General features: G+C 35.4%; 1 protein-coding gene across 14 annotated transcripts in view; it reads left to right on the top strand.

Moving 5' to 3' along the window:
- The window catches only part of LOC123528554 (6-phosphofructo-2-kinase/fructose-2,6-bisphosphatase-like), a 130,316-nt gene that overhangs the window by 86,643 nt on the left and 15,958 nt on the right, over nt 1-27,715 (top strand). For 12 of the 14 annotated variants that reach the window (XR_008366757.1, XM_053521642.1, XM_053521643.1 and 9 more), the window contains one exon: nt 9,169-9,296. Coding sequence is in view for 12 of the 14 variants with exons in the window: in XM_053521642.1 (XP_053377617.1) it covers nt 9,169-9,296 (128 nt within the window). In the remaining 2 variants the exon portion in view is untranslated. Of the gene's footprint in view, nt 1-9,168; nt 9,297-15,169; nt 24,355-27,715 lie in introns of those variants that run through there. The other 2 variants (XR_008366756.1, XM_053521645.1) reach the window with 1 other exon arrangement.

Here is a 27,715-nt window from a genome sequence, read left to right as displayed (position 1 = left end):
GTTATTGCCCTTTAATTGTATAAAAATCCACATATTTGTACATAACAAACTTACCATTTGGTAGAATTTCATTAAATTTCTTTCATTCTTTTCCATGAACATTTATTGTAAACATGTGAAGTTGTGTACCCACACCTGGTCACCCCCTTAGCTTGATCACCCCATCCCCCGACCCCCCCCCCCCCCCCCCCCCAAAAAAAAAAAAAAAAAAAAATCATTCCTTATTTTAGATTTTTTCCAAACAAACTTCATATATATGTTCACCACTATGAGGTTATGGGGCCCATCAAGTTTCAGACAGATTGCCCAAGTAACACCAGAGTTATGACCCTTAGAAATTTCTAGTGTTAACTATATAGGGTACTATAGATCTGTAGATATGCCAATTTCTGCATCATAACTTTTGATATATTTGACCTAGAACTATGAAACTTAAACAGAATTTAGAGCACTATAATGTGGTTGTGCACAGACAATTTTGTACGGATTTCTTTTTGTAACTTCAGAGTTACTGCCCTTTTATTGTCTAAAAATCCACATATTTGTACATAACAAACTTACCATTTGGCAGAATTTCATTAAATTTCTTTCATTCTTTTCTTACATTTATTATAAACATGTGAAGTTGCGCATCCACACCTGGTCACCGACTTGCCTTGGTCACACCCCTTCCCCTCCCAACCCCCCTCCCCACCCCCCTCCCAAAAAATTTTTTTTTTTCATTTCTTATTTTAGATTTTTTTCAAACCTTCCAAGTTGTACCATTCCCCCACCTCACTTCTCCACCCAGTCATGCCCACCACTGATCATGCATCCTCTGTCTTTCCCCCCCCCCCCCCTCCAACTTCACCCTTTTACCTTTTTTTTTTTTTTTTTCATTTTTAATTTTCAACCAATATTTATAATCAACATGTGGAATTTTATTTCCTCTCCCGTTCCCCTGCACCCCCACCCCCTAAAAAAAAAAAATAAATATATACATATTTCTATATATAGATATATATATTTCCATTCCTTTTTTTTTTTTTTTTTTTTTAAATGTTCAAACCTTCAACATGTTAAGTTGTGACTGCACAAACCTTGCCCTCAGCCATGTTCAAGATATCTTACCTGTGTTCTCTTAAGGACATCTGATCTTTTATGTTCAAACACCTGGTGCCAAACCACTCAAAGACAATATTTCATTCCAGTTAAACTTCAAGCTCATATTTCAATTAACTGCATTTAATTTTAAAAGCTAAGCTTATTACAGTAAGCATATCCCAATCAAAATAAATTCTTTAGTCAGGATCAAAGTATCATACATTTATTATGTACTCTTTAATTAAACGTTTGTTTTCTGTTAAATTGATTTTGACTAATGAAATTATTTGCTTCTTATTAACATCCTTAACTTTTTGCCGGATATATCTTTTTGCCATTCCTCACCACAAACCCTTTCGGCGGGGGATACCAATTCATCGAATTTGCTTGTTTTAGTTCATAATTCTACAGTATTGATCTTCAAAGACAGAGAAAGCTTTCCTCAAAGAGAATTTCTTGTATTTTCTGTTGGCAGTTACTGATAATTATAATGCCTCTCCATTTCACAGGAGACATATTAGTACTATTTTCAATTTCATCATGCATTTTGCCTGTCCTGGTTTGTTAGAATCAAAAGAAAAATGGTCAGACCTTAACTGGAATGATTGGTATGAAACTAAGATGGGCAAATATATTATCATTAACAAAACATCTGTTCTGATCTCAATGAAATTTCACAGGAGTGATTGATATAAAGCCTAGTTGAGCATATTATTGACACATCCTTGGATTATATTTTTGCAGAAGTATGGCCCCTTGCAGTTCATTTTTTTTATGCCCCCGAAGGGAGGCATATAGTTTTTGAACCATCTGTCGGTCTGTCCGCAATTTTCGTGTCCGGTCCATATCTTTGTGATCCATGGATGGATTTTCAAATAACTTGGCATGAATGTGTACCACAGTAAGACGATATGTCGCGCGCAAGACCCAGGTCTGTAGCTCAAAGGTCAAGGTCACACTTAGACGTTAAAGGTCATTTTTCATGATAGTGCATTGATGGGCGTGTCCAGTCCATATCTTTGTCATCCATGGATGGATTTTCAAGTAACTACGCATAAATGTGTGGCACAGTAAGACGACATGTCTCATGCAAGACCCAGGTCCGTAGCTCAAAGGTCAAGGTCACACTTAGACGTTAAAGGTCATATTTCATGATAGTGCATTGATGGGCGTGTCCGGTCCATATCTTTGTCATTCATGCATGGATTTTAAAATTATTGGGTATGAATGTGTACCACAGTAAGACGACGTGTCGCGTGCAAGACCCAGGTCCGTAGCTCAAAAGTCAAGGTCACACTTAGACGTTAAAGGTCATATTTCATGATAGTGCAATGATGGGCGTGTCCGGTCTATATCTTTGTCATTCATGCATGGATTTTAAAATAACTACGCATGAATGTGTACCACAGTAAGACGACGTGTCGCGCGCAAGACCCAGGTCCGTAGGTCAAAGGTCCTAAACTCTAACGTCGGCCATAACTATTCATTCAAAGTGCCATCGGGGGCATGTGTCATCCTATGGAGACAGCTCTTGTTATAAAGAAAAATTCAGACTACTCCTATACTACCAATGAGACTTGAATGGAACTTCTTCAGGAATGATCATTAACTGGCATAGTTACACATATATTGCAGGTTTTACGGTTGAGTGATTTTGCACCAAGTAATGTGATTTTTAGTTTTAACTATTTAAAGAATAGTGAGATTTACTTTACTCACCAGGGTGCCAATGTCCCACCTTGTTCTCATCTCAGTTATAAAGTTTTGTGTGTAAGTTCATATCTCAGTAACCATTGCATTTGATAAATTGAAACTTTACACAAGGCTTCCTAGTCGTCAAACCTATTGATATTAGAATATAATAGGTCATCAGGGTCTTATATCGGGTCAGTAATGATATGACTAATATTCAAGTTTGATAACTCTTGGTTGAATGTAATTCAAATTATGGCCCTTTTTGATGCAGAAAATTTGGTTAAAAGTTTGGGTCCAACTAACTGTCAAACTTTATCTTAGTAACAGCTATATATATTGGATTGAAACTTCACACAAAACTTCCCAGTCATCAAACCTAATGATATTAGAATGTAATAGGTCATTAGGGTCTTATATGGGGTCAGTAATGATATGACTACCATATAAAGGAAAAGGTAATATGGCTATAATGTTTTTTTTATATGCCCGTTTGAAAAACGGGATGTATTATGGGAATGCCCCTGGCGGGCGGCGTCCACAAACTTTGTCCAAAGCATATTTTCTTCATGCATGAAGGGATTTTGATGTAACTTGGTACAAATGTTCACCATCATGAGACAGAGTGTCTTATGCAAGAACCAAGTCCCTAGGTCTAAGGTCAAGGTCACACTTAGAGGTCAAACGTCAAATTCATAAATGATTTTGTCCAGAGCATTTCTTCTTCATGCATGGAGGGATTTTGATGTAACTTGGCACAATTGTTCACCATTTTGAGACGGAGTGTCATGGACAAGAAGCAGGTCCCTAGGTCTAAAGTCAAGGTCACACTTAGAGGCCAAAGGGTCAGATACAAGAATGACTTTGTCCAGAGCATTTCTTCTTCATGCATAGAGGGATTTTGATGTAACTTGGCACATTTGTTCACCATTAATTCGTACCACTTTTCTGTAGTACAACATGCATGTTCATCCAATTTTGAGGTGTATTTTGACCTTTCTCTACCTGGTAAGGATTTTTGTGTGGATTTAGAATGTTTGTGCCCCCAACACTGAGTGGAGGGGGCATATAGATTTGGTCATGTCCGTGTGTCCGGACATCTGTGCGTCCGTCCATCTGAAAAAGTTTGTGACATGCCTAGTTCAAAAAGTATTTCATATAAATTGACGAAACCTTGCATGAGTCTTTATCATGATATGAATTTGCGCACCTCCTATTTTTCGTCTGTCTCCACCCCCTATTCCTATGGCCCCTGAAATAGTCAAAAATGCACATTTTCGCCTTGTGATGCGCCTAGCTCAAAAAATATTTCATATAAATTGATGAAACTTTGCATGAGTCTTTATCATGAAATGAACTTGCACACTACCTTCTAGAGTTATGGCCCCTGAAATAGTAAAAAATGCACATTTTCACCTTGTGAGGCGCCTAGGTCAAAAAGTATTTGATATAAATTGAAGAAAACTTGCATGCGTCTTTGTCATGATATGAACTTGCGCACCTCCTATTTTTTAGTCTGGCTCAGCCCCCTATTTCCAGAGTTATGGCCCCTGAAATAGTAAAAAATGCACATTTCACCTTGTGACATGCCTAGCTAAAAAGTATTTTATATAAACTGATGAAAACTTGCTTGAGTCTTTGTCATGATATGAATATGCACACAATCTATATTTTGTCTGGCTCCACCCCCTATTTCCAGAGTTATGACCCCTGAAATAGTCAAAAATGCACATTTTCACCTTGTGACGCACCTAACTCAAAAAGTATTTGATATAAATTGATGATAACTTCATGAAACCTTGCCTGAGTCTTTATCATGATGTGAACTTGCACACTTGGCATTCTTCTTGAGATTTTAGCGCTAATTACAGAGTTACGGCCCTTGAACTAGCCAAAATAGTGTATTTTTAGTGACAACGTTAGCTATTGTGACCGCTTGATGTCCATCGTCCGTCGTGCGTAGTCCGTCAACAATTTCTAAAAAAATCTTCTTCTTGAAAACCACAGGGCAGAATTACACCAAACTTCACAGGAATGATCCTTAAGTGGCCTCCTTTCAAAGTTGTTCAAAGAATTGAATTCCATGCTGAACTCTGGTTGCCATGGCAACTGAAAGGAAAAACTTTAAAAATCTTCTTCTCAAAAACCAGAAGCCCTAGAGCTTAGATATTTGGTGTGAATCATTGCCTAGTGGACCCCTACTTAATTTGTTCAAATCATGACCCCGGGGTCAAAATTGACACGGCCCCAGGGGTCACTTGATTTTACATAGGAAAATCTTAAAAAATCTTCTTCTCAAAAACCAGAAACCCTAGAGCTTAGATATTTGACGTGTAGCATTGCCTAGTGGACCTCTACTAAAGTTGTTCAAATCATGACCCCGGGGTCAAAATTGACCCCGCCCCAGGGGTCACTTGATTTAAGATAGGAAAATCTTCAAAAAAATTTAAAAAATAAACCAGAAGGCCTAGAGCTAAGATATTTGACATGTAGCATTGCCTAGTGGACCTCTACAAAATTTGTTCAAATCATGACCCCCGGGGTCAAAATTGACCCCGCCCCAGGGGTCACTTGATTTTACATAGGAAAATCTTCAAAATTTTTCTAAAAATAAACCAGAAGGCCTAGAGCTTAGATATTTGACATGTAGCATTGCCTAGCGGACCTCTACAAAATTTGTTCAAAATTGACCCCCGCCCCAGGGGTCACTTGATTTTACATAGGAAAATCTTCAAAAATTTTATAAAAATAAACCTGAAGGCCTAGAGCTTAGATATTTGGTGTGTAGCATTGCCTAGCGGACCTCTACAAAATTTGTTCAAATCATGACCCCCCGGGGTCAAAATTGACCCCGCCCCAGGGGTCACTTGATTTTACATAGGAAAATCTTCAAAAATTTTCTAAAAAATAAACCAGAAGTCCTAGAGCTTAGATATTTGACATGTAGCATTTCGTAGTGGACCTGTACAAAATTTATTCAAATTATGAACCCCATGATCAAAATTGACCCCGCCCCAGCGGTCACTTGATTTTACGAAGGAAAATCTCCAAAAAATTTCTAAAAATAAACCAGAAAGCCTAGATCTTAGATATTTGACATGTAGCATTGCCTAGTAAACTTCTACAAAATTTGTTCGAATCATGATCCAAATCAAGTTGACCCCGCCCCATGGGGTTACTTGATTGTAGATAGAAAAATCTTCAAAATTTTCTAAAAATAAACCAGAAGGCCTAGACCTTAGGTATTTGACATGTAGCACTGTCTAGTGGATCTCTACAAAATTTGTTCAAATCTTGACCCCCAGGGTCAAATTGACCCAGCCCCAGGGGTCACTTGATTGTACAAAGGGAAATCTTCATAAATTTGGTAAAAATAAACCAGAAGGCCTAGATCTTAGATATTTGATATGTAACATTGCCTAGTAGACTTCTAGAAACTTTGTTCAAATCATGACCCCCGGGGTAATATTGGCCCCGCCCCAGGGGTTACTTGATTGTACATATGAAAATCTTTCAAAAAATTTCAAAAAATCATCAGTTTGACATTTGAAACATGTAGCTCATATTACTCAGGTGAGCGTTCTAGGGTCATCTTGACCCTCTTGTTGTTTGTAATGCTCATAGCTCAAAAAGTATATGGCCTAGAATAATGAATCCTTTATATAAAATGTTTGTTGAGGCTATACCCCCTTAAGACTGCAAACATTTGAATTATTGCCCCTTATTTGTGACAAATGTACCAGTGGGGGCACACCCTGTGTCCCACAGACAATATTCTAGTTCCATGTATTTTCTATATAAAAAGTCATAACACAAGATACACTCCCAACCAAGGTCATAAGGTTAAAGGTCAAGGTCACACTTGGATGCCAAAGGTCAAATAGCTTTATTTTTTGTCCCCTCTGTATCTTTCAAACCACTGGAAGCATTTATTGTTCACCTCAAGAAAACCTCAGAGTGCATGAATTGGGTTTTTAGGCCTAAGATCAGTGTCACACTTTGAGGTTAAAGGTCAGTTAGCTTTATTTTATATCTGCATATGTGCGTTTTATATGTTATACATGTTCCCTTGATGCTTATATTTGTGGTAGATATAGTAGCTACATGTACTGGCATTTTATATCCAATATTGTAAAATCTTTTGATGTGTGTTATATTTATGTTGTATCAAAGCCACATATTAAACATGTATACACTGTTTTTGTATGTCAGATATATATACATGTCTTATCTGAAAAAAATCCAGATTCTCATACATAATTTATTGCAGTATCCTTTGTTCTTTGTGTTTATATTTCATATTATGTGCATGTTGGTACTTGCTTTGGTTTAGTAAAAAAATTTAGGAACGGAGAGCATGTAATCTAAAGGTTTTGGAGAAATATTTTATTTTAGAAGACTGCTGTTGTTTTTTTATTATTGTTTTTTTTTTTTATTAGCCCACCTGAGCCACAGGCTCAGGGTGAGCTATTGTGATCACTCACCGTCCGGCGTCCATTGTCCGTCCGTAAACTTTTACTTTAAATGACATCTCCTCATAAACCGCTAGGCTAATTTCATCCAAACTTCACAGGAATGTTCCTTGGGTGAAGCTCTACAAAATTATTCTATGCAGAACTCTGGTTGCCATGGCAACCGAAAGGAAAAACTTTAAAAACCTTCTTCTCAAAAACCAGAAGCTCTAGAGCTTAGATATATGGTTTGAAGCATTCCCTAGTGGACTTCTACCAAGTTTGTTCAAATCATGACCCCAGGGTCAAAATTGACCCTGCCCCAGGGGTCACTTGATTTTACATAGATTTCTATAGAAAAATCTTCAAAATTAAAAAAAAATAAACCAGAAGGCCTAGAGCTTAGATATTTGACATGTAGCATTGCCTAGTGGACCTCTACTAAAGTTGTTCAAATCATGACCCGGGGGTTACTTGATTGTACATAGGAAAATCTTCCAAAAAAAGTCTAGAAATAAACTAGAAGGCCTAGAGCTTAGATATTTGGTGTGTAGCATTGCCTAGTGGATCTCTACCAAGTTTGTTCAAATCATGACCCAGGGGTCAAGCTTAAATGCGAATCTTCATAGCAACCATTTAACCAGGTGAGCAATATAGGGCCATCATGGCCCTCTTGTTGCTATTTCAAGGGTTTATGAGTTCTTTTCAAGTTCTAAAGAGTTTCAGTGTTAGTTGATTCTTACAAAGTAAAAGCTATTGTATTAAAGTTTTCTTATTCAAAATGGCATGTATTAGTTTACTACTGTATGGTAAAGGTCACTGAGTCAGAAAGTGGGTTTCTGAACTGCAGAATGCTTTGGCCTTGGACTCTTAACTTTTCAGATGATTTTCTGTTTCAGTATTTTGAATTTGGGGTCATCAAAGGTTAGGGTCACAGCTTAGTTGTCACTTAAAATAGCATACCCAGTTACATCTGATGGGCCATTTTTGGACAGCTGTATTTTAAAGTTATTGTTAATGTGTAAAAAATAATCTCACAGTTTGTGTGGTTTTATCAAAAAGGATCACTTTGTAGAATGAGATATTGTTGTGGAAGGATATTTGAAATTTCTTACATTCAGTAGTGTGCAACCTACTTTTTCGACCAATCATAGCGGGTTGTTTTTAAAAAAATGTGGCTTCTTATTCCTGAAGACCAATGTGACTGTAGCAATAATTTTCGAAGAACAGCTCTACACGCTGAAGAGCGTCAACTGAATGCGCGTGTGTACCAGTGACCGCCCCTTCATCATATTTCAAAGGAAGCCGACACATTTTTGTTAGTCAAAGGTAGACGGAGAATCTGACACGAATGACTCTCGATTCTCATTGGTCAAACATAGATTTCACACTAAGAAAACGTTACTGTTTAATTTACCTTTTCAGTTACTGGGTTTTTCATCTCTTTACATACTTCAAGGAAATATTGATTATTTAACTTCATTCTAAGATACCAACAATTTGCAGTCAAATAAAGATTTTATAGTTTTTGTGCCCCAGCCCCTCCCCCAATTTTTTTATGGGGGAGGGGGGCACTTAGAGCTGCCCTTGTTGGAAATATCTTAATTAGTTTTAAATTTATCATCAAAAATCTGTTTAGGGATACTTTCTTCCGATAGAAAAAAATGGAACACAGGGCACGTAGGATTTTCCTATGAAAATTATATATCTTTGGCCAGAAGACTTACAATAAATATTTTAACCTTTAGCCTGCTGGCGGCAAGTGAGTCTGTCTTTGTGACCGGTGCAGACCAAGATCAGCCTGCACATCCAAATTTAGCAGGGTCAAGATTCTTGAAAAATTAAAGACATTTTTGAAAACTCTGTTACAGAATTGGCAAATCAGACAATAAGCTCTACTGAAGCTCAGGTGATATTAGATATTTTTATCCTGTATTTTCAGAGGATCTGGCGTACCTGAAAGTTCCGCTCCACACAGTGATAAAGCTAACGCCAGTGGCTTATGGCTGTAGGGTAGAATTCGAAAGCCTAAATATACCGGCTGTAAATACGCACAGGGAACGCCCTGCGGTAAGTTAATCCAGTTAAGAAAGAATTTAAGCAAGGAAGTGGTTAGTTGATGCATAACAGGATTAGTATGCAGATGGGATATCCTGCTGTAATATATTTCTGCATTGATACGGTGAGTTGGTGTTTTGAAAAATTAATACACCCATGGAACATCCAACAGTAACTTAATCTCTCACAGAAGGAAGGTTTTACAGTAAGTTAATATATCACAAATTCAGTTAAGTTAATTCATCACAGCTCCTTACGCATAAGAAGGGGCTTACAGTTAGTGAATATGCGTAAAGAAATCCAACATAATATATGCATAAGGATCATCCCAAGGTAAGTAAGCAAATATACAATATTATTAAAAGTGCAATATTGTGAATTAAGAATATACACAAAGAGCATTGATGTGCCAATAACTGGCTGAAAAGACATAATTATCTGTCTATAGCAGTGTTTCAACTGTACAGTAGGGGAAATAAGTTTTCAGTTTATGTACCGCAACATTGGAATGAAACAAGTGAAAACGCAGATAATTTTATTTACGTTTTAAAGAATTTTTATTTTGACTGCATGATTTTTACCTTCCCTTTGCTAAAGTTGTCCAGGTCTATCATATATATTGTCAGATACCTGCAGTATTTTGCACTGATTCAAGAGAAGCATAAATGTTTCTTACCGGTAGGAATTTTAGGTGTCATTGATTGAAATGAAATCTATATTCTCATTTTGTTGGCAAAGTGATGAGGACAGAAATAAATGAATACTTCAAAACTATGAAATAATAGTAGCAATTTGAAATTCCTAAACTTCAAAATTAGATTATTTGTCTACGCTTGCTTGATGCTTGTAAAAGCAGACCAAATTGTGTAAACAAGATATTTGTGGCCAAATTGTCTTGTTTTCCCATATATGTATGTTTTGTATGTTCATTATATGCCGTGTATGTGTTTTCTTGTTTACATAATTATGTGGTGTTTTGTTTGAAAATGCATGTTGAAATGTTTTTGTTTTGTTGTTTCCATTTTGCATGTTGCACTGTGAAATAGCTCATTTTTTGCTTATCAGGTTTGAATGTTCTCAAAATATTTTACACACTCCGTTGAGGCACAAAATGAGTTATTTTCACAATACATTATATTAGCACATTTTATTACTCTTTCTGGAACAGAAGTAAACCCAATCGGTATTTTGGTTGCTTTTTACTTCTACTCTGTTTAATATATCAGGTCCCAGTGGCAGAGACTTTTAATTACAGCAAATGTAAAAATATTACATTACTTTTATAACTTTTAAGAAGCAGTTTATTTCTAAATTTTGCTTTTTGTTTAGTTAAAATTGCATTACATTTAGAAATAATATGGACTTAGTATACATACTTCTTATAGCATTGCATTTTTCACTTTATCCAAGGTTCAGTCAGATTGTCTAAGGCTCTGTCCAATATATATTTGATTTTGTCAAACGTATCTAAATTTAGTAAACTTATTGCTAGTTCTCTCACCATCTGTCCAATTAATCTAAGGTTCTGTCCAATGTTAATAAGAATGTATCCAATTTTCTAAGGCTATGTTGACTATATCTAAAGCTCTGTCCATTTTATCTAAGGCACTGTGCAATGTATTTAAGGATGTGTCCAATTTTCTAAGGCTATGTTGAATATATCTAAGGCTCTGTCCAATTTTCTAAGGTTCTGTCCCATTTATCTAAGGTTCTGTGCAATGTATATAAGGATGTGTCCAATTTTCTAAGGCTATGCTGAATATATCTAAGGTTCTGTCCAATTTTCTAAGGTTCTGTCCAATTAATCTAAAGCACTGTGCAATATATATTAGGATATGTCCAATTTTCTAAGGCTATGTTGAATATATCTAAGGTTCTGTCCAATTTTCTAAGGTTCTATCCTATTAATCTAAGGTTCTGTGCAATGTGTATAAGGATGTGTCCAATTTTCTAAGGCTAGGTTGAATATATCTAAGGTTCTGTCTAATTTTCTAAGGTTCTGTCCAATTTATCTAAAGCACTGTGCAATATATATTAGGATATGTCCAATTTTCTAAGGCTATGTTGAATATATCTAAGGCTCTGTCCAATTTTCTAAGGTTCTGTCCAATTTATCTAAGGCACTGTGCAATATATATTAGGATATGTCCAAATTTCTAAGGCTATGTTGAATATATCTAAGGCTCTGTCCAATTTTCTAAGGTTCTGTGCAATTAATCTAAGGTTCTGTGCAATGTATATAAGGATGTGTCCAATTTTCTAAGGCTATGTTGAATATATCTAAGGCTCTGTCCAATTGATCTAATGCACTGTGCAATATATATTAGGATATGTCCAATTTTCTAAGGCTATGCTGAATATATCTAAGGCTCTGTCCAATTTTCTAATGTTCTGTCCAATTAATCTAAGGTTCTGTGCAATATATATTAAGATATGTCCAATTTTCTAAGGCTATGCTGAATATATCTAAGGCTCTGTCCAATTTTCTAAGGTTCTGTCCAATTAATCTCAGGTTCTGTGCAATGTATATTAGGATATGTCCAATTTTCTAAGGCTATGTTGAGTATATCTAACGTTCTGTCCAATTTTCTAATGTTCTGTCCAATTTATCTAAGGCACTGTGCAATATATATTAGGATATGTCCAATTTTCTAAAGCTATGTTGAGTATATCTAAGGTTCTGTCCAATTTTCTAAGGTTCTATCCAGTTTATCTAAGGCACTGTGCAATATATATTAAGATATGTCCAATTTTCTAAGGCTATGTTGAATATATCTAAGGTTCTGTCCAATTTTCTAAGGTTCTGTCCAATTTATCTAAGGCACTGTGCAATATATATTAAGATATGTCCAATTTTCTAAGGCTATGTTGAATATATCTAAGGTTCTGTCCAATTTTCTAAGGTTCTATCCTATTAATCTAAGGTTCTGTGTAATGTGTATAAGGATGTGTCCATTTTTCTAAGGCTATGTTGAATATATCTAAGGCGCTGTCCAATTTTCTAAGGTTCTGTCCAATTAATCTAAGGTTCTGTGCAATGTTATATAAGGATGTGTCCAATTTTCTAAGGCTAGGTTGAATATATCTAAGGCTCTGTCCAATTTTCTAAGGTTCTGTCCAATTTATCTAAGGCACTGTGCAATATATATTAGGATATGTCCAATTTTCTGAGGCTATGTTGAATATATCTAAGGTTCTGTCCAATTTTCTAAGGTTCTATCCTATTAATCTAAGGTTCTGTGCAATGTGTATAAGGATGTGTCCAATTTTCTAAGGCTATGTTGAATATATCTAAGGCTCTGTCCAATTTTCTAAGGTTCTGTCCAATTAATCTAAGGTTCTGCCCATTATATCAGTCTCTCCAATTTTCAAAGGTTTTGTCCATTTTATCTAAGGTTTTGTCAAGTATAGTGAAGGTCTGTCCAAAAATATATCTTGGGTTCTTTCTGATATATACAATGTATAAGGTGTTCTGCCCAGTAAATCTAAGGTAATTTCCAGTTAACCTTAGATTCTCTCTAGTATGCCTTAAGCTCTTTTCAGTATTTCTAAGGTTCTCTCCAGTGTACTAAGGTTCTGTTCTGTCCAGTATATGTTATGTTTAATATATCTAAAGTTCTGTCCAATATATCAAAGGTTCTTTCCAGTATATATTAATGGTCTGTCCAATTTACCTTGTTCTTTCCAATATATGTTGTTTTCTTTCAATATATCTAAAGTTCTGTCCAATATATCAGAAGTTTTTTCCAGTACATCTTAATGTTCTGTCCAGTTTATTAGAGTTCTGTCCAATTTACTAAAGTTCTGTTGAATATCTTGTCTTTTTCAATATATCTAGGGAAAATCAAAAGCCAGACTGGTTTAATCAGTAGGTTGAGTAAAAAATTGACTATTTTGGTATCTGGACGAATGTTCGCTGGAGACAATGGGTGAAGTGCACAAGTGGGCAAGTTTTTCCCATCTACTTCTGGAAATTTTGTATATATATATAATGGTCGTCAAAGGTGTTTGGTTTTCTCTCTCAACTGATCAGTAAAAACTTCCTGTGTAGGATCTGGCAAAAATAGATGATTATCAATCTTTGATATATGAAATGAGATAGGGTTTTTTATGTCCTTGCTTGATACGCTTTAGAAATCTGTTTCGTAGAAATAACCTGTTTTCTTTCTTTAATTGACTGGTAAAAGTGCTGACTTACTCGGATAAACAGGGTTTGCACAGACCTTGAAAAGTCCTTTAATTAAACACTAGAAAAATTTGAAAAAGTACTTGAATTTTGAAAAATACTGCTTGAATTTTACCTAAAACTCCTTAAAACATTATGTCATTAGCTTGCTTTGCAGAAAGAGTGTATTTTAAAAAAGAAATAGAAAAAAAAAGATAATTTGAATAAAAATATGGTATTTGGTCACTTTACGATACCATTGCAGCATTTTACCGCTGTTTACGGAGAATGCAATTTATGTTATATCACATTTTTATGCCCCCCTTCGAAAAAGGAGGGGTTTATTGTTTTGCAGATGTTGGTCGGTCTGTAGGTCTGTCGGTCGGTCGGTCTGTATGTAGACCAATCTGTTTCCGGATGATAACTCAAGAACCCTTGGGCCTAGGATCATGAAAATTGATAGGAAGGTTGGTCATCACCTGCAGATGACCCCTATTGATTTTGAGATCTGTATGTCAATGGTCAAGGTCACAGTGACCCTGAACAGTTAAACAGTTTCCGGATGATAACTGAAGAACGCTTGGGCCTAGGATCATGAAAGTTAATAGAGAGGTTGGTCATGACCAGCAGATGACCCCTATTGATTTTGAGGTCAGTAGGTCAAAGTTCAAGGTCACAGTGACCCTGAACAGTTACGGTTTCCAGATGATAACTCAAGATTGCTTGGGCCTAGGATCATGAAAGTTGATAGGGAGGTTGATCATGACCAGCAGATGACCCCTATTGATTTTGAGATCAGTAGGTCAAAGGTCAAGGTCACAGTGTCCAGGAACAGTAAAACGGTTTCCGGCCGATAACTCAAGAACGCTTGGGCCTAGGATCAGGAAAATTGATAGGGAAGTTTATCATGATCAGCAGATGACCCCTATTGATTTTTAGGTCATTTGGTCAAAGTTCAAGGTCAGATTGGCCAGGAACAGTTAAACGGTTTCTGGAAGATAACTTGAGAACGCTTGGGCCTAGGGTCATGAAAGATGATAGAGAGGTTCATTATGACCAGCAGATGACCCCTATTGATTTTAAGGTCAGTAAGTTAAAGGTCAAGGTTACAGCGACCAGGAACATTTAAACCGTTCCAGACAATAACTTGAGAACGCTTAGGCCTAAGATCATGAAACTTGATAGGGAGGTTGGACCTGTAGATGACCCCCACAATTTCAAGTCTGTAGGCTAAAGGTCAAGGTCACATTGACCCGGAACAGTTGAACCCTTTCCGGACGATACCTTGAGAACGATTGGGCCTAGGATCACTAAACTTAATAGGGAGGTTGATCATGACCAGCAGATGGCCCCTGTTAATTTTGAGGTCAATAGGTCAAAGGTCAATGTCACATTGAACCAGAACAGTAGAACTTTTGTTTACAGTGAGCAAATAATTTCTGTTCCTTGTGCAATTACTGAATGCATCAAGGGGGGCATTTCGTGTTCGACGAGCTCTTGTTCTGAAATAGTTATTTGAACTAAGATTTTGTTTTGAGAAATGTGGGCCTTAAAAATTTACTTACAAGGCCCTTAAAAAGTACTTGAATTTTGCCTCAGACATTTTTTGTGAAGCGTGAATTGAAAAACAAATTCTTGGAATTAAATGTGCAGATATTTCCTGTTTTGTCTAGAACCAGTTCTCTTACCAGTAAATGATTGGGTTTACTTTTGTTTTCAGAAACCCGGGACAGTCGAAGATGGTTTAATTGATGAGGAAGCTTGCAAAAAAGCGATGAAAATCCGCGCAATGTCGGTTAATTAAATCACGGAAGTGCTTAATTTTATACACCAAAGTTTGAAGAAAATCAGCATTAGAAGAGACAAAGACACTAGTGTAGTTACTTTGTAGGTTTTAGGAGATGTAAACAAAGTATCAGTCAAGGGAAAACGCTTTTAATTTGATAATCAGGACAAAAAAAATCATACATTAATAAATCATGTGCACCCAGCACAAACCGGCATATGCACACTGCATTGCTTTCATTGATTGGTTTGTTGATTAAAGGTGAAGGTATGTTCTTACTGTTTGTAATAGTGGACATCTAGTGACTACAGAATCCTGTTTGTGCCACTTCAATTCTCGCCTCACCAACACGTGACAATGCAATAATTATCATATTGTCGCCTTGTCCCAAAACATATACAAATGTGAGATTTAACAATCCTTGTGACGTTTTTAGGGCGATAATTAACGTCTTAATTTTTACATGTCTTTCTTAATTCTCCCTTTTTGAAATTAAAAGTCCGCTTAAATAATGACATATAATTACGAGAATTAGTAAAACCTTGCATTGTCGCACAGTGTTAGGGGTTATTTCCTACTATTACACCGTGGATGAAAATTTCTGTTACACCGTTAAAAAGGGCAGGAACTGTCATTAGAAATTTGTTTCTGTGTATTGATACATAATACCCACGGAGAATTATAACGATCAATTGTCCAGAAATTTTATCCCAAGCGACAGTGCATCAGTGCGAGGTTTTACTAATTCTCACACCTATGTATCATTATTTAAGTGGAATTTTGATTTCCCGATACCATAATTAAGAATGATATGAGAAAATTTAGGTGATGTTTACATTTTGTATCTCCCTAAAAAACCTTGCGAGGATTGTTAAATCTCACATGTATATATGATTTTGGACAATATATGATTTTGCAATAATTATTGCTTTGTTGCGTGTTGGTGACGCGAGAAATAAAGTGGCAGGATTCTTTAAGTGACTGACAGTTTGAAGTGATTTATCTGGGTGATGGAGACAAAGATTTTTACTGGACATGAATATCATTGCTGATTTTAGTTCAGTGAAGATGGTAGACGACTTAGGTGAAAAAAAGGTGTGCATATATGAGGAAAGTTATGAACCCAAGGAAAAAACCGGGAATAGAGAAAATAATACAAATTATGAGCAATTTATTTCGATCATTAACCATGTCAAAAGAACTTTTAAAATTGAATAGTAATTATAATGAAAGTTATGACAGTTCGGAGTTTCAGAAAGTGGTGATCATAGGGCAGCCATTTTGTTAAACTTTTAGATATATATTTATTCCATTGAATATAAGAATTACAACAGTTTTATATTATGTAAGAATATGAATTTAAAATAGTTCCTTTCTCATTGGAACATTTATTTATTTAATGTAAATTAGAATTTTTATTGAATAGATCTCTGCCATTTTAGTTTATGCCATGGAATTAAAGTGGCTGTTATTTATGTAAATTTCTGTAAGTATTTATAATTTTCTTACAATCTTGTCAAGTTTGAAAATTTCTTCTAGAGTTGCTTAAGACGATCTTATATGTATAGAAAGCAAATATAAGATATGTTGTCTCACTTTCAACCTTTCAAAATTAGTTGTATAAAAAAATTTCAGCTGTTAACATTATTTGACTACCTTTCACAATGATAAACTTGGTAATTGTTGTTTTATACCTAGTTTTAAGTATTATTTTTAGCTCACCTGTCACATAGTGACAAGGTGAGCTTTTGTGATCACGCAGCGTCCGTCGTCCGTGCGTCCGTTCGTGCGTTAGTCCGTCCGTCCGTAAACTTTTGCTTGTGACCACTCTAGAGGTCACATTTTTCATAGGATCTTTGTGAAAGTTGGTCAGAATGTTCATCTTGATGATATCTAGGTCAAGTTCGAAACTGGGTCACGTGCCATCAAAAACTAGGTCAGTAGGTCTAAAAATAGAAAAACCTTGTGACCTCTCTAGAGGCCATATATTTCCAAAGAGCTTCATGAAAATTGGTCAGAATGTTCACCTTGATGATATCTAGGTCAAGTTCGAAACTGGGTCACGTGGGTTCAAAAACTAGGTCAGTAGGTCTAAAAATAGAAAAACCTTGTGACCTCTCTAGAGGCCATATTTTTCATGAGATCTTCATGAATATTGGTCAGAATGTTAACCTTGATAATATCTAGGTCAAGTTCGAAACTGGGTCACGTAGGGTCAAAAACTAGGTCATTAGGTCTAAAAATAGAATAACCTTTTGACCTCTCTAGAGGCCATATTTCTCAATGGATCTTCATGAAAATTGGTCAGAATGTTCATCTTGATGATATCTAGGTCAAGTTCGAAACTTGGTCACGTTTGGTCAAAAACTAGGTCAGTAGATCTAAAAATAGAAAAACCTTGTGACCTCTCTAGAGGCCATATTTTTCATGAGAACTTCATCAATATTGGTCAGAATGTTCACCTTGATGATATCTAGGTCAAGTTCGAAACTGGGTCATGTGGGGTCAAAAACTAGGTCAGTAGATCTAAAAATAGAAAAACCTTGTGACCTCTCTAGAGGCCATATTTCTCAATGGATCTTCATGAAAATTGGTCAGAGTGTTCACCTTGATGATATCTAGGTCAAGTTCGAAACTGGGTCACATGCGGTCAAAAACTAGGTCAGTAGGTCTAAAAATAGGAAAACCTTGTGACCTCTCTAGAGGCGATATTTTTCAATGGATCTTCATGAAAATTGGTCAGAGTGTTTACCTTGAAGGTATCTAGGTCAAGTTTGAAACTGGGTCACGTGGGGTTAAAAACTAGGTCAGTAGATCTAAAAATAGAAAAACCTTGTGACCTCTCTGGAGGCCATATTTTTCATGAGATATTCATGATTATTGGTCAGAATGTTCACCTTGATGATATCTAAGTCAAGTTCGAAACTGGGTCACGTGGGGTTAAAAACTAGGTCAGTAGGTCTAAAAATAGAAAAAACCTTGTGACCTCTCTAGAGGCCATATTTCTCAACGGATGTTCATGAAAATTGGTGAGAATGTTCAGCTTGATGATATCTAGGTCAGGTTTGTAACTGGGTCATGTGCGGTCAAAAACTAGGTCAGTAGGTCGAAAAATAGAAAAACCTTGTGACCTCTCTAGAGGCCATATTTTTCACGAGATCTTCATGAAAATTGGTGAGAATGTTCACCTTGATGATATCTAGGTCAAGTTTAAAAGTGGTTCACGTGCCTTCAAAAACTAGGCCATTAGGTCAAATAATAGAAAAACCTTGTGACCTCTCTAGAGGCCATATTTTTCAATGGATCTTCATGAAAATTGGTCAGAATTTTTTATCTTGATGATATCTAGGTCACATGTGCTCAAAAGCTAGGTCACTATGTCAAATAATAGAAATAATGAAGTCATACTCAGTTCAACACTGGGTCATGTGGGGATAGGTGAGCGATTCAGGACCATCATGGTCCTCTTGTTATAATGTTAGTAGAAATTTCAGCGTTATTTAAAGGTCCATTACTAAGGGAAAGTGAGTTGGCAATTTTTTTCATAGCCAATGCATAGACTTCTGCAAGAAACTAAATAATGAAGATTGGCAGGTCAAAATTTACAGAAGGTCTTTGGAAGTCAAAGAAATGTATGTGTATTATGTTGAAATTTCAATGAATCGACAGAATGACCCCACAGGTCTTTTTAACTTTCTTCATACTTCATAGAAAAATAATTGTACATATACTGCGATTTATTTCGAATTTCTACATACCAACTTTCATTTTCCAATAAAATGAAATAGTTTCTGTGCTTTTTAAAAGAAATTAAAATGTTCACTTTCCTTAGTATTGGACCTTTAAACTGAAGTTTTAAAACTTTTTTCATGTTTGAAGTTTTCTAGCTCATTTGAGTACAGAGTGTTGGGGAGAGCTATTGTTATTACTTACTGTTCGTCAGCACCTTTAAAATGACACCTCTCTAACAATTTGGTGGAAGTTGATGAAACTTGGTGTAGCATTCCTTCAGTGGTTCTCTTTCAAAGTTTTTCCATACAGTTCTGCTATAAATAGGGGCCTGCTTGTTCCGATTTTTAGAATAATTTCACACAGTTGTCCCTTGGGTAATATTCAGTGCCGTGTAGGTTTGTTAAAAACATGGTGACCAGTTTGAGCAACTAAACTCGGGTGAACCATGTAGGGCTGTCATGGCCCTCCTGAATCATTTGAAGCACCAGGGAATTTAACCTATGGGTACTTAGTTTCTGCATTGGAGAGGGGTTTGTTTTGGACTGTGGAAAAGGAGGAGGTGCAGGCGTTCAGGTGGGGGTTCACGGCCACTAGAGATAACAATAGAAATACCTTTAAATGACCTCTTCTCTTGAAAGACTTGATGGAGCTTCACCAATCTTGGTTTGTAGAATCTGAAAGGTCCTCTCCAAAACTTGTTATTTGGCTTTTTACCTATAAACCAGTCCTGTCAATGGTGCATGGGTGTTTTTTCGAATTTTGATTGTCATGACAACACAAATAACATTTGTTTGTCTTGGATATAAGAATTATATGAACAGTAGCTAGCTATATACTAGGTTAGAAAAAAAGAATAATGCAAAATGAGCTTATCTTGTTCATGATGAGGATACTATACTAATATTATGAACTATGTGCGTGTGATTCTTTTATACATTTCCGGCATTAAAATATCATTTTTCGTCCAGTTAAAAATCATATTTGGTGAACATGTAGAGTTCTGATTAAGTTTTATTATCTCTTATGTATCATTGTATATTTTTCTTAAAACAATTTTTTTTTGTTAATGAAATGAAGTGGCATGAAATCTTGAAGTTTTTTTTTTTTAAGAAATTCAGTGTAAGGAATAGAATGTAGCTATAAAAGTATTTAATTTTCATACCATTTTACATAAAAAAAACACACACATACAAAAAATAAAAACACTCAAAAATGAATGAAGAAGACAAAAAAATTATTAAATTCTTCTGGCCTAATACAGTTTGGAATATATCATGCTACTGGATTGATACTTTCCTAAAAAAAATGTAAAACTAACTTAACCTATATGTGCTACATTCAAGTCTCTTTATGAACATTAGGAAAAGAATGATTTTCCAGTATATTAGATTATTTAGTGTGTAGTAGTTATGTAATACAAATGTAAAGGTTTTCTCATGGAATGGCCCATATGTAAATAACCATACTCATATTGATTTTGTTCTTAGTTCAAAAACTTTTTCTCAGAATATGTTTTTGGCATTTTAAAGTTTCAGACATGTTTCATATTAAACATTTAGTATTCATACTAGATTTTAGAAAAGTTCAACTGTACGGTTGTGTTTTTGATACCTGAATGTTGCTTGTATGCTCAAGAGGTTAGTGTGATCATACTAGATTTCAAATATGTGTTGATTTTTCAGAAACTGGATGATAGTTCATGATACAATTAAACACTTGTGTTTATTCTAGATTCCAACCATATGGTAAAAGTTCAAGTACCAAAATTTTTTCTGTATGTTCGAGGTAGAATTGAACTGTTCATACTAGATTTTACCGTATGCTATTGTTTTTGGAAACAGACTGTTAGTTCAAGTTTGTACTAAGCTCTTGAGTGTTCATACTAGATTTTAACAATATGGTCAGTTTTAACATTACCATACATCTTCAAAGATATTTTTTGAAAGTTTAAGTGTGAACCAGTTTTAGAAGATGTGTTCAGATTAGATTTTTAGCTCACCTGTCACAAAGTGACAAGGTGAGCTTTTGTGATCGCGCAACGTCCGTCCGTCCATCCGTTCGTGCGTCCGTGCGTAAACTTTTGCTTGTGACCACTCTAGAGGTCACATTTTTCATGGGGTCTTTATGAAAATTGGTCAGAATGTTCACCTTTATGATATCTAGGTAAATTTGAAACTGGGTCACGTGCCGTTAAAAACTAGGTCAGTAGGTCAAATAACAGAAAAACCTTGTGACCTCTCTAGAGGCCATATTTTTCATGGGATCTGTATGAAAGTTGGTCTGAATGTTTATCTTGATGATATCTAGGTCAAGTTTGAAACTGGGTCACGTGCGGTCAAAACTAGGTCAGTAGGTCTAAAAATAGAAAAACCTTGTGACCTCTCTAGAGGCCATATTTTTCATGGGATCTGTATGAAAGTTGGTCTGAATGTTCATCTTGATGATATCTAGGTCAAGTTTGAAACTGGGTTAACTGCGGTCAAAAACTAGGTCAGTAGGTCTAAAAATAGAAAAACCTTGTGACCTCTCTAGAGGCCATACTTTAGAATGGATCTTCATAAAAATTGGTCAGAATTTTAACCTTGATGATATCTAGGTCAAGTTCGAAACTGAGTCACGTGCCATCAATAACTAGGTCAGTACTTCAAATAATAAAAAAACCTTGTGACCTCTCTAGAGGCCATATTTTTTATGGGATCTGTATGAAAGTTGGTCTGAATGTTCATCTTGATGATATCTAGGTCAAGTTTGAGACTGTGTCAACTGTGGTAAAAAACTAGGTCAGTAGGTCTAAAAATAGAAAAACCTTGTGACCTTTCTAGGGGCCATACTTTTGAATGGATCTTCATGAAAATTGGTCAGAATGTTCACCTTGATGATATCTAGGTCAAGTTTGAAACTGGGTCACATGCCTTTAATAACTAGGTCAGTAGGTCAAATAATATAAAAACCTTATGACCTCTTTAGAGGCCATATTTTTCATGGGATCTGTATGAAAGTTGGTCTGAATGTTCATCTTGATGATATCTAGGTTTATTTTGAAACTGGGTCAACTGTGGTCAAGAACTAGGTCAGTAGGTCTAAAAATAGAAAAACCTTGTGACCTCTCTAGAGACCATATTTTTCAATGGATCTTCATGAAAATTGGTCAGAAATTTTACCTTGATATCTAGGTCAAGTTCAAAACTGGGTCACATGAGCTCAAAAACTAGGTTACTATGTCAAATAATAGAAAAAACCACGTCATACTCAGTTCAAAACTGGGTCATGTGGGGACAGGTGAGCGATTCAGGACCATCATGGTCCTCTTGTTTAAAAATTCAACCATATTGTCAAGTTTTTAAAATACAAACCCAGTTTTAGTGCTGTATGTTTATAAATTAATGTTGTATAATGAAGGACCAGAGATCTTTTTTATGTTGTTGATCTGTATTTTGTCATAAAATAGTTTTTTTGTACTTTTATGTTATACAGTATTACAAGTATATCAGGGTTAGATTTAATGTAATCAATTATTTCCAAAGTCATGTTCTATCCAGGATAAATCAGGCAACCAAAGTCGAACAAGTACTGGCCAACAAGGTTAAACTGCTGTTGATTTTCATTGATCTTCAAAATGTATACTGTAAACCTAGAAATGTTCGCGGATACTATATTTCGCTTTTGTCAAAACGTGGACATTTTCACGGATACAAATCTTCGCGGAATCATATCCATCGTGAATCCCGCTAAAATGAAGTCGCAAGTGAACATATTTAGTATAATAAGGTAAGTATCACTGCATAGTTGCATTTATAGTATTCTCGAAAACATTCAGTTTTATTGTACCCTTCAATTATAAATGCACCCTAATCTTTTTCATCCATATCAACTGTTATTCACACCCCAAATTGAGTCAGTAAGTTATTACACTGTCATTTGTTTGCCATTTAAATATGCGATTAATCCACACTTAGCAGAAATAGACACAATATTTTGCTTACAAATGATATATCGTATTGGCTGCCAACTGCAAATTGCATGTATATGTCGTTCGATAGATGCATACTGTTTCTGTTTTTATCCCCTGTTTGCCTGATGGATCGATATTGAAAATGCTGTTGCTTCATAAGTAAGTAAATTGTAAATCAATTGAAATAATGTGGATTTGTGCACTCATGTTATACAATTACGGTACTAGAATATGAATTCTTAATATCCAAGTATGTGTAAGGACAGAACCATTTTATAGCCATCTATATATTAAGCTGAAGCTAGAATCTTTCACGTTTTTGTTAGATCAGAGTTTTTCGTGGCTATTTAATTTCACGGAAATATACTACCCGAGAAAGGCACTAATTTAAAAAAGCGCGAAAACAATTCTAGGTTTACAGTAGTTGAAACAGAATTGTAACAGTGTACTTAAAAGAGTTAAAGTTTTATTGGATGAATTATACGATGGTGAAAAATTTGTCTGTTTAAAGTTTAATCTTCATCTCACATGATAATGTTGATTTCCGTTTGATTAATTCCAAAGTTTTTTCATACAAATTCAAATCAAAAGTTTTCTTTTGCTTTTACTAATTATTGAAAAATTATGTCAAAATACATAAATGCCATAAGTTTTGGTTTTCTAAGAATGCAACTATATTTAGCTAAAGTGGATTTCAGTGTGACCTTGTTGGTCAGTAACAAGTTTTTGTTCTGTACTAATTGTACTAAGATGTGTTTAAAAGAAAGTCAAGACATTAAAGGGGCATTCCTCCAGATTTATTTTGACTTTTTTTCATCAAAATAATAAATTAAGAAGATAGTATTATTGGTTGTTAATTCATATTGTAGATAAAAGATTAGAAACAATAGTACTCTGAAATCTGGGCAGTATTTATGCAAAAAAATGTAAGTGTGGTCTTTATTAAACGTATGCAGAAATACTCTCATAAGTGCAGTAAAAAGTTAATTCAAGATAATGGGAAATTTTAGTGTTAGTTTCCTTGTGAGATATAAATTAAATGATGCTGGGTTTTGAACATTCCATAGACATTTTCATTTGTTTGAAAATCAAGATAATCTGACATTAACTGGAGGCCAGCCCCTTTAAATAGATTTTAATGTCCGAAAATCTAAGCTGGAATATTGCATAATTTTATATATGAAATATATTAGAGAAATTCCATGAGAATTTGGACATTACCAGCCAAACACTTTACGAGTTGAAGAAAATGTAAATGATGAAAAAGTGGCATTTGCTGTACATTTTAGTAAGTGCAGATGTACTAGTCAAGAAGGGGAAATAACTGCTGTTTATCTGCTGTTTAGGAGTCTCAATTTGATATTGTAAGCAGACTTAGGTAAATTGTTAATATATTATTGAAATTTTTATTTCAATAAAAGAAGGTAAAAAAATATTGTTTCTCTTTTGACAAATTAGTAAACACAATTCTCTTAAATTACACAGTTTCAATGAAAAGATGAATTTGAATGAAACTTCATTTGCTGAAAGCAGACTTGGTTAGCACAGTAAACCAAGCTTGAGACTATGAACTGAGAGGTCACAAGTTTGATCCCCAAGTGCTACAATGTTCTATATGAAGATTTATAGAAGACTGAGTGACAAAAATCATGTGTATGAGTCACTGGCAAAGTTATTAGTTACATGTGGAGAAGCTGTCAGTACTGATAGAAAATCCAGGATCACAGGTTTACTGATTGCTATTACATAAATGAAATTCTACTGAAAAGTAGCATAAAAGGCAATCAGATAAACATCATTTTGTTGGTCGGTCTTTAGTTTGTTTGTTTGTTTGTTTTGGGTTGAACGCCATTTTTCAACAGTATTTCAGTCATGTAATGGCGGGCAGTTAACCTAACCAGTGTTCCTGGATTCTGTACCAGTACAAACCTGTTCTCCGCAAGTAACTGCCAACTTCCCCCCATGAATCAGAGGTGGAGGACTAATGATTGCAGACACAATGTCGTTTATCAAATAGTCACGGAGGACATACGCCCCGCCCGAGGATCAAACTCATGACCCCGTCGACCAACGCTCTTACCTACTGAGCTAAGCGGGCGGGTGGTTGGTCTTTAAATGTCACGGTTTTGTAATGGTTGGAACGATGTTCTTGCTGTGGCTTTCCTGAACACCAAAATTGATTTATTTTAGTTAACTAGGTTTGTTATTCCTGAAGCATATTACCTTTTTGTATGCCCATTTGGAAAACAGACGTGATGGATCATGCATTTCTCTGTCCATATATATTTTGTGGCACATGAACCAGGTCAGTATGTCAGGTTGTCCCTCATGTTTCATTTCTTGACATAACTTTTTAACGGTTCAAGCAACTGACTTTGAACTTAAAATGCAGGTAGATGGTTATATGACAATGTGAAGGGCTTATGAACCAGGTCATTAGGTCAAAGGTCAAGGTCACAAGTGGAGCTCAAATGTCACATTTTTCTTTTGTAAGTCATGCCTTGCGATGGTGAATAAACAGTATGCAAAGCACATGAACAGGGTCAAGAGATTGAAGGTCAAGGTCACAAATGGAGTTCAGATGTCAAGTTTGTCCCTCATATTTTTTGTGCAAAGCATAACTTAATAACCATTTAAGGTATTGATTTTAAACTTTGCGTATAGGTAATGTGTTGATGTGCAGAGCTCTTGAACCACTTAGGTAGATCAAAGGTCAAGGTCACAAGTTTAGCTCATATGTCAAATCTACCCTTTATATTTCATTTCAGGAGCACAACGTGGTATATATTCAAGGTATTGACTTAAAACCTGGAACTAAGTGATGATGAGATGATGTGCAATTAATTGCAACAGTACAAATTTCTTCTCCCTCTCCCCTCACATTAACCCCACCCCACCTCCTCTTTTCAAAAAAAGAGAAATCGCTAAGTTTCTGGTGCTTTAGTATGCCAACGCTGCTTTTGTATTTGATAATATTTTGTCATAAACGAACGTATTAAAATTTTGAGGTGTCTCTGTTTTATGAGGAGTATGGAGCTGTTTTTGTGTCATGGTTTGGTGACTGTTTTGTTTTTTTTTTGCTGAATTTTTTTTTCAATTCTAGATTGGTAGAAAAGTATTGTGAACAAGAAAATTAACACTTTTAAATTTCAAATGCCGTTTCATTACTTAAAGATCTGTAGACCATTTTAACGATCCATTTGTTGAAAAGATTTAACAGAAGTTGCATCACAAATAATATACTGGTTTCAAGTGACTAAGTTTTCACACATGATGTATTATTCCTATGCAGCCGTCATTTTGAACTAGTTCACACTTAGGTTGATCAGTCTTTATTTCGTTATGCCAGTTTTCAACAGTAAGAGAATCTCACTGTGTTTGTAACTGACCAATTTAATCGTGTTCTCCATAACTAATTGACAAATTCACCTCATGAATCAGAGGTGGAGTTTGAGTGTGTGCATGTGTTAGGGTTTAATGTCTTTTTCAACAATTTTTCAGTCATATAAACAATGGTGTCTACTTGTAGCAGTGAGCACAGTGTCCAGCTTTTATAGTGCTGCCTCACTGGAATATCACGCCGTAGACACATGACATGATAGCCCCTCCCCACCCCAGTCAAATTATACTGAGGTGGAGGTCAAATTACTATAGACACATTGCATGTCATCAAGGAAAATGTTTTCTTGGCTTGAAGTTGTGTTTTTTGCTTGGTAAGTCCTTGGCAATGTTAGTAATAAGTCAGATGACCCATTAAAAGCAAAATTAAAAGGTAGGTTCAGTATTTACATGTGTAAATATTTCTGGAAAAAAAGTTAAAAGGTAGGTTTAATATTTACATGTGTAAATATTTACAGAAAACAAAGTTCAAAAGGTAGGTTTAGTATTTACATGTGTAAGTATTTCTGGGAAACAAAGCTGAAAATTTTTAATAGTTAGCTGTGAAGATATTTCTGGAAAACTAAAGTTAAAATGTAGGTTTTATATTTACTGGAATGCAAGTTTCAAAGGTAGATTAAATGTTTACATGTTTGAATATTCCAAAAAGCAAATTTAAAAGGTAGGCTAGTATTTACATGTTTAAATATTTCCTACATGGAAAAAGTTCAAAGGTCAGTTTTAATTTTAACGTGTTTAAATATTTCCAGAATTTCTTTTTCAGCATTACTACACTACAATTTTAAGTTCAGTTATTTTAACATGTAAGTGTGCAGCATCTTAACACATTTACTATTGTTGAATACAGTACTGTTGTTTAACTGTTCACTCACAGCTCCATTACATAATGACTGATGTTTAAACTTGCTTTCTTTGATTTGTACACATTTTATGTTGTCTCAAAGGAAGTTTTATTTCACCGTGTAAACAGAAGTGAAGAAGCAATGACTTGCATTCTGTTAGAGAATCATTCAGTTGGAGGATCACACTTTTCAATGCTAGATTAACCCTTAGCCTGCTAAATTTCTAAAATGGACTGGTCCATCATTCATTTTGGGCAATACCGGTACCATTTATTATTTGAAAGGGTGTTCACTGAAAATTTACAGACTGAATAGTGAACAGTGCAGACCATGATCAGACTGCATGGATGTGCAGACTGATCTTGGTCTGCACTGGTCGCACCGGCAGAATTACTTGCCGCCAGCAGACTAAAGGTTAATGTTTTTATGACCCCAGCATCTACTGATGCGGAAGGCATATAGTTACTGTCGTGTCCGTTCGTCGGTCCGTACGAGGTTAACCAAATGGGACCGTTTCGTCTAGCATCAATACCGCTTACTAGAATGACTTGATAC

The sequence above is a fragment of the Mercenaria mercenaria genome, chromosome 13 (assembly GCF_021730395.1).
Source record: "Mercenaria mercenaria strain notata chromosome 13, MADL_Memer_1, whole genome shotgun sequence".
Classification (NCBI taxonomy): Eukaryota; Metazoa; Mollusca; class Bivalvia; order Venerida; family Veneridae; genus Mercenaria; species Mercenaria mercenaria.
Note: the sequence above shows the minus strand (reverse complement) of the source record. Positions and strands in the feature narration are given on the sequence as shown.